General features: G+C 39.7%; 1 protein-coding gene across 1 annotated transcript in view; it reads right to left on the minus strand.

Annotated features, from left to right (window-relative positions):
• lrch2 (leucine-rich repeats and calponin homology (CH) domain containing 2) overlaps window positions 1–13,288 on the minus strand; it is a 54,802-nt gene that overhangs the window by 11,295 nt on the left and 30,219 nt on the right. Inside the window, exons 12-18 of the mRNA XM_021312103.2 lie at window positions 13,131–13,199; window positions 10,464–10,526; window positions 9,927–9,975; window positions 9,684–9,824; window positions 7,429–7,479; window positions 7,290–7,356; window positions 1,165–1,277 (exon numbers count right to left, since the gene is read on the minus strand). Of these exons, the coding sequence (XP_021167778.2) occupies window positions 1,165–1,277; window positions 7,290–7,356; window positions 7,429–7,479; window positions 9,684–9,824; window positions 9,927–9,975; window positions 10,464–10,526; window positions 13,131–13,199 (553 nt within the window). The remainder of the gene's footprint in view (window positions 1–1,164; window positions 1,278–7,289; window positions 7,357–7,428; window positions 7,480–9,683; window positions 9,825–9,926; window positions 9,976–10,463; window positions 10,527–13,130; window positions 13,200–13,288) is intronic.

Raw genomic sequence — 13,288 nt, forward strand, 5'->3', positions numbered from 1 at the left:
ACCGAGAACGCGCGAATCGAACTTGCATAGAAACACACATTGTTTACATTGTACAACCGGTACGGCGAACCAGGATATATATGCATGTTTTCATCTTCTTTCACACACCAAATCTGCTGATCCACGTCTACTTTGAGCAAGCGCTTAGAAAAAATATCGCCAAACTAATTACAAGATAAAATGCCTTCTAGGTGCGCAGTTGGTGGCTGTAGTGCAGACCGCGGTGAAGTTGGTTTGATATTGAACAGCGGGATCTAGCTCACGGTTGAAAGACTTTGGCCAGCGTCTCTCAGCTTCTCCCTTCTCCCATACGCGGTGGGACCGTCAACAAATCTGATTTGATTTTTGTTTATCAAGAGTGCTCCGCTGACTCCGTGAAGCTTGAATGGCCAATGTGAAACCAACTTCACCGCGGTTTAGTGCAGGCCAGAAAGTAGCGCTACATACTTGGCCGGTGGATCAAAAGGTCCGCGAAAGAAATGGGATAAATTCATAAAAGAAACGCGAAAGGACTGGATTGCCGGCAGTGACAAAAGTGTTTTATGCAATTCACACTTCACGAGCGAGGAAAGTCGTAGTGTTAGCAGACAGTGTTATTGCCAGATGTGCGGTACTCGTCCTGTGTGTGACGTCACATACCGGATCGGTCAATTGAGGAATGTTCGGGCTCATTCGCATATACAGCAAGTTTTACCGAAATTACTTCCAAACGGCGCACATAATTTACATATAATATACATTTCTTTACTCTGGTGACTATTTGAATGCATCTGCGTTAAAATACATTTTACGTGCGACTTAGACTTTAAAACCCCATATGTTACAAGATCTTTGGGGAAAAGGGCAACTTATAATAAATAGAAAATCTACTATAGGAAGCTTGTTGATATTTTTTAAAGAAACGCCAAAATAAAGAAATTAGCTACATATATTTTTAGGTAACTTCAAAAATCAGGATGCATACACTTTCCTCTATGGGATATTGATATTTGTGGAAGATGTAAAAAGGAAATGCTATGGATACTTTTACTGTCATTTTGTTTGAAATTCAGTGGAACGTTAGAACATACACAGGACCTGGCAGGCTTAACTGTTTGTATGAGTCATTGACTGGGTGAGAATAGAGAGGCATAATAAACCAGACATGAAGCCGAGGCGTCTAACCTGTCGTAAAAGTCCGATCTGCTCCAGCTCCTCTCGCAAATGTTCCATCTTCCTCCTCATGGTGAAACTGGGATCTGTCGAGCTGATGTCCTGACGGGCTCCTCGAGTGAAAGCTGAGACAAGACATAAGGAGTGCCACTCTGAGTGAGATGAACGCAGATACAGTAAGCTGCAGCAGGCCATGCCCTCCAACTCAATGTTTGCATTCGCACTTCATACATGTGAAAATGCTTGCAAACAGATGGACGATGGTACAACAATACTTGAGTCAGATCCAAATGGACACAGGGCTGTCAGTAGTCTATTCAACATCAGGGACCATAACTATGCAGACGACACACAGCTCTACATCCACATGTCACCAGGTGACTATGAGCCATTCAAGCGTTGAGTAAATGCTGAGAAGAAATCAATGCATGGATGTGCCAAATTTTTATTTCATTGAATAAAACCAAAACATAAGTCAATATTTTTGGACCAATAGACGAGCGATGAAAAGTTAGTGCAAAGCTTCATTTGCTTCAGCTAGGAACCACTGATCAGGCCCGAAATCTGGGTGTAGTGATGGACTCAGACCCGAACCTCCAAAAGCATCTAAACATAATTATTAAGTCAGCCTTCTATCACTTAAAGATAATTTCCAGGATTAAAGCACTACTGTCTCAGCAGGATCTTGAAAAACTAATCGATGCATTTATTTTTAGTAGAATTGATTTCTGCATCGGTGTTTTTGCAGGTCTGCCAAAACAATCGTTCAGACAGCTGCAGCTGATCCAGAACGCTGCTGCCTGTGTCCTCACTATGACTAAAGTCATTACACTGGCTCCCTGTATCTCAGAGAATAGACTTTAAAATACTTCTGTTAGTCTATAAATCCCTGAATGGCTTAGCACCTAAATACATCACAGACTTGTTATCAGCGTATAAATCCTCCAGACCATTAAGGTCTTCTGGCTCCAACCTACTCTGCATACCTAGAGCCAGAACCAAACATGGAGAAGCAGCATTTAGTTTCTGTGCTCCACTTATCTGGAACAAACTCTCAGAAGGCTGTAAAAGTGTTAAAACCACGAGTTCCTTTAAATCTATGATAAAAACATATTAACATCACCTGTTTGTTTAGAGTTGCCTTTAAACGTTAATGTTGAAGTTTATAGTTCAACTTGTCTTATACTGTATCTAACCTACTGCTTTTATTCCAATGCAATGTGCTTGCCTCTGTAATATTATCCCTCTGTTTTTTTGTTTTGTTCATGTACAGCACTTTGATTCCTCTTGTTACTAAAGAGTGCTCTGTAAATAAACTTGCCTTGCCTGTTGTTAGTGTTAGCTTGTGCTAAATGACGGATCATGATTATGCCCGACAATAGGGCTGGGCAAAATATCGAGATTTTAAATATATTGGAAAAAAAAACTTTTAAAAGAAATATAAGATGTGACAGAATTACTTATATTGAGATGGAATATGTTGTGTTAGAATTATACTTAAGAATTATACTTAAGTTATTTTTCAGCCCTTTTTCATACAGCTGTTTTTTTTAAATGTGCATGTGAGACGTTTATAAAATGTCTTTAATTCATCTTTGATTCATTAGATGCCTTTTTATAAGTACTTAATGAAAACATATCAAGAAAAATATTGTATATTAGCATTCAGCCTAAAAATATTGAGATATTATTTTTGGTCCATATCACCTGGGGTGGCCAGGTAATGTAATAATCACCTCAAACTTGCCAGATTGTGCCTGATAAGACCACCGGAGCTGCCTGGGAAATGAATCATCTCTGACTGCACAACTCTTTGAAAGCAAGTTAAACTGCTTGTTATGTTATGGATGCCTCATGGTTTTAGATAACAAACAAGATAGTCTAGGTGTGTTTGGTTACTCATCAAAGGACACTGCGAATAAGATAACACCTTTAATGTTTTCCTTCAAACTGCTTTCCACTAAAAGAAAATACTTGACAGCATTAGTGTTATGTTAGACTAAGACCCAGACCCAGAAAAGGTCTCTTAGAAGCATTTCAGAAACACTTACATTTGCGTACGATCATGAACCAGACCAGGTTGGGACAGTATGGAAGCCATTCTTTACAGACGGATAAAACTCAAAAACTTTTTATCTTCAGCTGCAGCTGGCTCCGAAACCATTGCATCATGCTCGCATGTAAAAGGTTGATAAAGGGACACAGGAGAGAAAAGAGTTTAGAAAAGGTTTGGCTCGGAGGAAATCTTATCCTCACTATGTTGGTATATAACAGATGACTTGTGTTCCAGATAACAGATAAAACGAAGCATTTGCGTCATTATCTGTAACAAGTACAGAAGCATGACTGCAGGGGATAGATAATCAGATGGTGAAGTTTTACAGAAATATGACCTGTACAGACATGTGATCGCAGGAAGAATGTGTCACCTTCGGAAACACTTCCTCCGCCGGTATCAACACAGGAACGTGTTTTTAAAACGGACATGGACTTTGACATTTCTTAAGTTGTATCAATACAATGTTCGAAACCAAGAGAGCCGAAACCTGTTGGTCAGCAAATAAAGTTTCCTAGTGCCTCAAGCCTGGCTGGAGTCTTCAGATACCACTTATAAAGTTGGTAAATTGTTTTTATTTTTATTTTGGAAATTTGTCCAATAGTTGTAGATGCACTGATCAGGCCTATCCTGGCCGATATTGTTTTCAGGTTTTATTTGAGGCCTGACTTACTGATTAAAAGTTTTTTATTCGTTTTTCTCAAGGCTAAAACACAAGTAAAAACAAAATCTTGTGCAGACTCTTTAAATACGACATAAAGTGAAGGAATTTCAAGACAAACCCAATTTAAGCACTCTTGAAATATTTTATACCCCCAGCAGATTTATATTTAACACAATAAGTTATTTTTTCTGACAGGCAATCAGACAGGCACCTCTCAAATGATAATAAGACTGTGTAAAAAAGCATCAAATTAGTATTTGTATACATTTTATTACAAAATGGTATACTAAAAATCATCTACATGTATCCCGAACAATCAATGGAGAAATCCATATTAGCAGTAGAGCAATCAAACCTTTCTTATTGCTGACCAGACTTTTTCAAGCTTAATCTTCAACCCTAATCTTTAGCTCCTTCAACAGATCCTCCATCAGATTGAAGACCCTGGCTGGGCCATTTCAAAATGTTGATGTAACACCCAGTCAGAAACATGCTGGTAAAATTAAAAGATCACTTTAAACCTCAATATGCCCGGCCTGTCACCAATTTTGAGTTTAACCGTTGAGATATATATTACTGGATAGGACGTTTTGTAACTACGGCATGACACACAGGTGTCATTGCTGAGTCAGGACCGCTGCCAAGGCAGGAGCAGCATGAAGTACAAAAAAAACTGTTTCCTTTTTACAGGCGAATAAACTTTTACGAGCGGAGTGACACGCTGCTTTGACAGTCTGACTCCAATGTTACATAATTTAAATTGACATAAAATGTAAATTGCGAGAAATTACAGGGAACACAGGTATGCTATGAAAAGTGGCACAGCGTTGAAAACACTAAAACGAAACGTGTTAGCTGGTTAAATAAAGGTTGAATAAAACAATACAATACAAGGATGTCACCATTCATTTAGAGGAATGTACTAATGGAGTATATGAAGGGTAACCTGAATGGGAATTTCTGGACATTTTTGCATCACACAAATATGTTTTAAGCTAGCGGCGCAGGACAGGCTATGCTAGCTTTCCGACTTAACGACACTGGTGCTTATGTCATACTTGCTCCATTACGAACAAATCTAAATTTACAGCTGACCAGAGATTTTTTTTTTATCCTCTCCTTCTCTGCTCCTCCTTTTTGTTTGCTTATTTTGTTTTTGTTCAAATCGAGCAGAATCTGATCCGAGCATTTTTGGTTTCACCCCTAGCAATAGCTTAGCGGGCTAGGTCATCGAGGGCACCGGGAAAACATCGAGAAACGTCCCAATGGCCAGCCCATCCCTTTTATTTATCTTTTATTAGTCTATATCAGTTCAGAAATTTAAGCTTCGAGGCCAGAAACCAACAAACTGCGATACAATAACGAAGATTGAGCAGTTAGAAAATAAATTGACAGCATGGTAGTCTTTATAGTACAGTAGGTTTATTTGTCTATACTACAATCGCACAGTCCCTGCACTGCTTGTGGGTTTGTGTTAAGGGAGAATATACAGTTCTATATAGGGCAACATTGACAAATTTCTTAACTTTAATTTGAGCCTTATATGAGTGCTGCAACCGTTTTGTTTTTTTTCGACATACAGTATGTGCTCTTTCCGCATCAGAGCAACATGGTTTTGTTGATTAGACTCAATGCATAGCAGACGTCACTGTCTATAGAGGTGAATAGGGGATGTCCTGTCCAGTAATACATATCAATGGGTGGATCAGAATACCTGCTGTTGGTTGATGTGTTTATAGACAAAACATTAAAATTGATTGGAAGTTCTTAGTTTTGATCAATTTAATGAACAGGGAGGGGAATGAAAAAAAAAATTTTTTCAGTATTCAATCAGCTGATTACTGATCTGAGACGATCAAGAGGAAAATGAGCCAATTCCAGTCTCTGGCTGGTTTGGTGGTTAATTTTTACCAATCCTTAGACAAGACACGGCATTTGATGATATAAAATATCAGTGTCACTGAGGGAACTGTGATGAATATGACAGCTCACTTTACGGCCAGAAGCTAATTTTATGGAGAGCGCTTTGCCCCTCTTGTATACTCAGATGATACGTAGCATCTCTTGTGAGTTGCATGATCAACACCTCCTGTCTGTTTTCTCATGCTGCCAAAAGATCTGTGGACTTTTGATTTGTGTACAATCATGATTCATGCGCTGTATGTGCTTGTTCCACCATCTAGTGAATGTCAAATCGACATCAGTGACATTAAGCCCTTTCACAGCAGTAAATTAAAATGAAATGACGCAATGACTAGATTCACCTGTCATCAGTTTATTTATGTCTCTGAGCTGTGGTTTTCTGCAGAGGTCTGAGTTGTGATTTAGGAGTTTTTGAGCTTTTGTGGTAGCAAATTTGCTCGTACAAATAAGAGGAACAAATATTTTGATAGCAGACATGTATGACTCATCGCAGCACTTCAGATGGGAACTGATTTGCTGTCTGATATTCAAAGCATGACTAAAATGCAGCTAATCGGGCGCTATTCCTCAGAAAAACTTTCCCAACTTCCAGAGAAAAAAAAAAAAAATCTGGCGTCAGGTACAGATCAAATTAAGCCGAGTCTTCGCTCGAACAACTCCACCCTGCACTTATCGTTTAGCTGAGGGGGGAAAAAAAAAAAGTCTCTTTTACATTCGTTCTCATTCCTTGCCAGGTATGATGGCTGAAAAATGAAAAAGTGTGGATATGTACAGACAAGCTTTGATACAAACCATTCGTTCGCAGCTCTGTCTGTATGTTTAAGGATTTTTTTTTTTTTTGCTAGTATTTATTCATAATTTTTTTCTAGTATTTAACTTGAATCCCTTGAACTCTGACCAGTCTCCCTGGCACTGTGAAGGAGCAGCTTCCACACATGGTCTGTAGCTTGGGTTGAAAGCTTGGGAAGTTGTGACCTAACCCCTACATTGACTTCTACACAACTTTCTCCCTGGCCTGTCTGCTGTTCCTTGATGTTCATGGTGCTGTTTGTTCACTAATGTTCTTCAACAAACCTCTGAGGCCTTCATGGAGTGGCTGGATGTGTTCTGAGATTAATTTTTGCTGAGATTCATTTTACAGAGGTGAGCTCTATGCACTGATTGGGATGATTTTGAAGTTTGTGTGTGGTTTCATTTGTAAGAAAAAAAAAAGGTTGAAAACCAGGTGACATCTTCGTCTACCTCACAGTTATGCATGACTTTGTGTTGGTCTATCACTTAAAATCCTAATAAAACACACAGAAGTTGGTGGTTGTAACGTATCTAAAGCCTGGACCTAGCTATGAGCTCCTATTCTTATATTTACATGACTATATTTACATTAAACTTTCTAAACCCTTTCTACGTCTAATTATAAACTACACAGAGTCCCAAGTGCAGTAAAAAAAAAAAGACCCACAAGCTAAACCCAAGACTGTGACGCTTGTGTCTTACCTGATCGTGGTTTGAGTCCAAACACTGTCAACGTGGTGCTGAAATCAACGTTGCGCAGTGATGTCTCCTAAGGACACAAACATTCGTTATTCTCTGCATAGGGAAGCTTTAAGTTGGATGTTCAGATTCTCAAACCCACCTCGCAGTCTTCGGCCCCGCTGGAACTTTTACGAGCACTCTGACACTTGTGCTGTTAGGAAAAGAAAAAGGGTTTTTTTTTTTACTATTCTCTTTATGGTGTTTTTTTCCACTGCTGGATTTGCCTGTGCCCACATTAGTTATTGGAACCACGGGGGGAAATGTGTCGTATAAGACTTCAAATAAATTCAGCTTGTATTGCAGTAACATCATCCCAGGCTGTAAAATGTAGAAAACGATCACCTTTACTTTGGGTTCACAAATTGAATCTAGCCCCTGCCGTCCTGTCTCGCTCCCACCTCTTTTGTGCTCCCCTGTTCTCACCACAGACGTGTAAAAATCCAGTAGTACACCATTCCCTTCAAATCTGGTCTCAGTTCTGAAAACATTATGGACTAGTCTTCATGTCAATTTACTCCTCTGTCACAGACAACCACTTGTTTTCAACTTCTCTTCTAGATAATGCCTTCACTCAAAAGACTAATGGGGTTCTTAATATTAAGATGTTATACAGGGATGTCATTTTCATGCGTTTTGATCAGGTCAGAGAAGAATTGTCTTTACCCCCACATAACTTTTTTTCAGATATTTACAAGTAAGGCATTTCATAAAGAATCGGTTTGTTTAGTTTCCCCTGATACCATCAAAGTCACCACTTGATTTTATTCTTGAATCTCCACCTGTGGCGAAAGGAACACTATAACAGCTGCATACTAAAATATTTTAAATGGAGGGCCCCTCATTATCGACAATGAAAGATCACTGGGAAAAAGATATTGATATAAATATAGCTGACGAACAATGGTCTGACAAACTTCAAAGGATTCACTCTTCCTCCGTCTGTGCCAAGCCAAGCATAAGCTTCATCAATTTAGGTTTGTACATCTTAAAAACTGTCAAAAGTCTTTTCTGATTTTCTGATTTGTGATAAGAATAAACAAGCACTTGTTACTACCACACAGTTTGGTTGCATCATAGCCTAACAGCATTCTGGTCTTCAATTTTTAAAGTTTATTCATCAGTTTCTGGGCTGCACAGTGGTGCAGTGGGTAGCACTGTTGCCTTGCAGCAAGAAGGTCCTGGGTTCAAATTCAAACATGGGTCTTTCTGCATGGAGTTTGCATGTTCTCCCTGTGCATTTGTGGGTTCTCTCCAGGTACTCCGGCTTCCTCCCACAGTCCAAAAACATGACTGTTAGGTTGATTGGCTTCTCTAAATTGTCCTTAGATGTGAGTGTGTGCGTTAATGGTTGTCCTGTCTGTCTCTGTGTTGCCCTGCGACAGACTGGGCAACCTGTCCAGGGTGTACCCTGCCTCTCACCGATTGAATGCTGGAGATAGACACCAGCACCCCTCGTGACCCCAACAGGGATAGACGTGATGGAAAACGGATGGATGGGCCTACTCCTCCATTCTGGTACGTCGGCTTGTTCTTTGTAATTGGAAAAAAAACGACCGCCTCCTTCATTTGGAAGATGGATATGTGATGTGATGTTATGTTTGAAACATCAAACATAACATCTTATGTTTGATTTGACATGGCGTCCATTTATCTCCCATGTAGAACAACCAACTATGCATTTTGACTCTGAATAAGATTTATTTTCTTCTTGAAGGTCTTTTGGATAACCACTGTGGACTTTTGTGGTTTTGTTTCCCTTTTATTTAGCTTTGTGTGACTATAAGTATGTTTTTGCCTTGTCACCCCGATAATTTGTTTTTTTGTTTTCCTCTTTGTGTTATTTCCTGTTTTTGAGGGTTTGCTGTCTTGTTTCTGTTAACAAAAAAAAAAAAAAAAACTCAATAAATAGCCTATACTGTGCCGAAAAATAGAAGGGAATAAAGACTGGAAATAGAAACATTTAGACTCTTATTTTCTTTTCCATACGTATCCAGAACTGGATAATATTGAAATCAAGACTGCAATGTCCAATGCAATGTACGGTCTACTACAACTAAAGGTAGGATCTTATTTTTTTTATTTTCAGTTTGACGTTGTGCTAACTGCAATAAAAAAAAAATAAACAACTTTAAGGCTTCTTACACATCTTTACACGTTTCTGGAAACTGATTGTGAAGATGTGCAGTGCATGCCACATGGCAGCGAACGGTTGAAAAAAAAATGCAACTGAACATGAACGGTAGCAGTAATTAAACTGATACAATTACAAACCATTAATAAATACTTCAAACATCTTTTGCTATCAGCACTCATAGAAAAAGTACACATAATTACAGGATGCTGTTACGCCCGTACCTTTAGGTAGTCCTTTCTCAGATACTTGTTCCGCCTGCGATCCTCGTTCTGGTTGAGAACAGGAGGAACTTCGGGCCACTTTGGGTCGCAGTCTGATTGTTCTGACTTCAAGCTTCCATCGAAAGAGCAGGACGAGGAAGGCTACAAACCCAGAAAGTTAACATTAAAACAAGTCCGGTCTTTAGAATGGGGAGGCAAAAGACAGGCAGTTTTGGTATAATTGAGTATAAAATGCCTCTGTACCTGCCCACTCAGCACTGATGCTCCACTGCTTCCTTCATCCAGAGACGCACTGGAAACGAGACAAAAATGACATAAGAAAACTTAATCACTCCTGGAATGAGGACCCCATTCAACAGAGCAGACAATGCTGTCATAGAGACAGGCCATGACTGATGTTACCGTCAGAGGATTCACAACAGATTGCTACAGACCTGATAGACCAGTGATTAATTCAATCAAAGCTTCGATAGACAATTAAAACATGAATACAGTAGCTTATAAATTAGCCCTGCAAGTAGCCTTGAATGGTAATTCACGGGAATTTCAGCTTGTAAATACAAGTATGGCACTTTTTATGCAAGCTATTTTTGGCTTTTCTTAGTTTTTGCTGTAATATTTCGTCTCCTTTATATCTGCGTTTGGCAACGGGACTAACTTCTGGAGCTGCTTGCGATGGAACAAAACGCCACCACACCTGTTTCCTTTTATCTCAGTGAACTTCATTCTGCAGGATTGCATCATGCATTAGTTGCTTTTATGATCGATTAGCATCCGTACCTTCGAGCAGCCTGAGGCGGCGGCCTCGGCTTGCTGCTGGAGCTCCCCGAGTGACTCAGAAATCTGCGGAGAAAAACAGGAGCACCCATACTTATACCTTACTTAACAAATAAACTGGTAAAACAGCCACACCTCTTCTGGAGTGCTGCGTACACACGGTTTGGCAACGGTACAGCACCTTTTCCCAGTGGCCTAATGGAAACTGACAGATATTCTTTGGAAAATTGAGCAACATCACCTAGACTGACAGCAATAATGCTCCTTTGTGGAAATTTCCCTTTAACAATGGCCCTGACTCCCGGTTGACAGGTTGACAAACTCGCCTGTGTCTACAGCATTTGTGTCCGTTCAAAAACAATCTGTACACAAATGACAGTCCCTCCAAATCAACTACAAAAGCTTAGAGAAAATACAAGCAGTTAAGCTCCTCCTGCTGCTGCTGTCTCCATATTTTACCCACACTTTTTATTAAGAAGGTTTTCCCTGCCACAGCCTCTGATTTGATTCTAATAGATCGTCGTTATTGCAAAATTACAGCCCCATTTCAAATCATCCATTTATCAGTAAGGCAGGCATGTCCAAAGTGCGGCCCGGGGGCCATTTGTGGCCCCTGGACTGATTCTGTGTGGCCCCCCCAACTGCATTTGGTCTACTGGAAAAATTTGGCTGATGGAGATGGAAACATTTTATTTCTATTAGGCTAAAATTAATGCAGACAGATTTTCATCTTACAACTGAAAACATCTGGTACAACACAATATATTCATGTTTTAATAACCACACTTTTTACATTCTATTTAATTTAAATATTAAATATTTAAATAGTAAATATGACCTCATCTGTCTGAGGACTTTAACTCAGAGGCAAATTTTTGTCCATTTAACGCTTTTTTTCCATCAATTTTTTATTAAAATTAGCTAAATACAGTGTTTTAAAATAAATACCGACCCAAATCCAGTTCTCATATTGCGAGACCAAAAATAATTCAGGTTTCTTTTATTTTCAGTTGAGTCTAACATAATTAGCAAACTGCTTGACCATCTTTTAATAAAGCAAATGTGCAAAACCCGTTTTTAGCTTTGGATCTACAGTGATTTAACATCCTTTTCCTTCAGAAACTCAGAATAATTTGTTTAATTGAAATCATCATATTTTGTGAAGCAGGTAAAATAATAACATAATTTCTGGGTTATTTTTATCGTTATTATTATCCATTTTTTGGCCCTCGAGTACTTTTGACTTCAGAATTTCGGCCCACATGCCAAAAAGTTTGGACACCTCTGCAGTAAGGTTATTGGAAAAAGTTGTGCTTTAACAGTGAAGTGCCGTCTTAACAATGAGCGTCCGCTGTGACGCTTTCCAGTCAGGTTTCCATATTCACAACAGTACTGAGACTGCCCTGGTCAAGATGATCGATGACATACATATAAATGCAGCCTTTAGAAGAACCACAGTGCTGCTATTATTGGACCCCCAGCAGAGTAGCCGATACTTTAGACCACGGTATATTACAGGAGCGGCTGGAGAACTGAGCTGGACCTTCTGGTACAGAGCTTGAGTGCTTTGAGTCGTACTTGAAGGGCAGGGACGTCTTCAACTTTACGTCGAAGTTAACAAAAATCACAAACGGGGTTCCCCAAGGTTCCCTTCATATTTAGTATATGCACGCTCCCAGTAGCTCAGATTAGAAAAGCAACATAAGTTACGACAACTGTAAAGATTGCACACAGCTCTACATTACAGTGTCACCAGGTGACTATGAACCCTTTCAAGTCTTGAGTAGATGCATAAAATCAAGGCGTGGATGAGCCATAACAACAACTGAGGTAATTGTTTGTTGGAACAAAGGAGGAGAAATCAGGAATCAGCACACAGCTTCAGATGTTACGGCTAGAAACGACTGTTTAGGTCAGTAGGTTGGGTGTAGCGATGGACTCAGACCTAAACCTTCAGAGGCGCATAAAGACAAGTTCTAAGTCGGCCTTCTGTCACATTAATAACATTTCCTGAATTAACAGACTAATGTTTCAGCATTATTACTTATTACTGTTACATTTATTACTGCAACGGTGTTTTCACAGGCCTGCCAAAAAAGTCGATCAGACAACAGCAGCTGATCCAGAATGCTACTGCCTGCGTCCTCACTAAGACTAAGAACGTAGAGAACATCACCCCCGTTGTAAAGTCCTGACACCTACTTCCTGTATCTCAGAGGACAAGCTCTAAAATACTTCTGTTAGTCTATAAATCCCTGAATAGCTTAGCACCAAAATACATCAAAGACTCGATATTGCTCTATCAAGCTTCCAGACCTCTCAGATCTTCTGGTATGAGTCTACTCCGCATCCCCAGAATCAGAACCAAACACAGAGAAGCAGTATACAATTTTTATGCTGCTCTTCTGGAGCAAACATGCAGAAAAAATGGCAAAAATGCTGAAACTCTTAGCTCCTTTAAATCAGAGTCGAACCCCTACTTGTTTAGCGTTTGCTCTCACGGTTCTAACAAACAACTAACTGAAATTATTCATTTCGGATCAACGTTCCTTTCCATTATCATGCGTCTGTAATATACTTGTGTTTTCATCGTGTGAACAACCTTCATTTGTCTTAGTTATTGTCTCGTTTTATCTGTCTGTGAATGTTTCAGAGTAAAAACCTGGGTACCTGTGCGCCCTGCCGGTCACTCTCCGTCGGTGGATTAGACTCTCTGCTCTGCAAATTAAGGACCGTCGTCTAAATGGCACATCAGACAAGCCGAGGCAGAGAGGGAGGAGAGAGGCAGAGAATCATCAGGAGTAAGCAGAGAGCAACTACAGCACAGC

Source organism: Fundulus heteroclitus, chromosome 11, assembly GCF_011125445.2.
Source record: "Fundulus heteroclitus isolate FHET01 chromosome 11, MU-UCD_Fhet_4.1, whole genome shotgun sequence".
Classification (NCBI taxonomy): Eukaryota; Metazoa; Chordata; class Actinopteri; order Cyprinodontiformes; family Fundulidae; genus Fundulus; species Fundulus heteroclitus.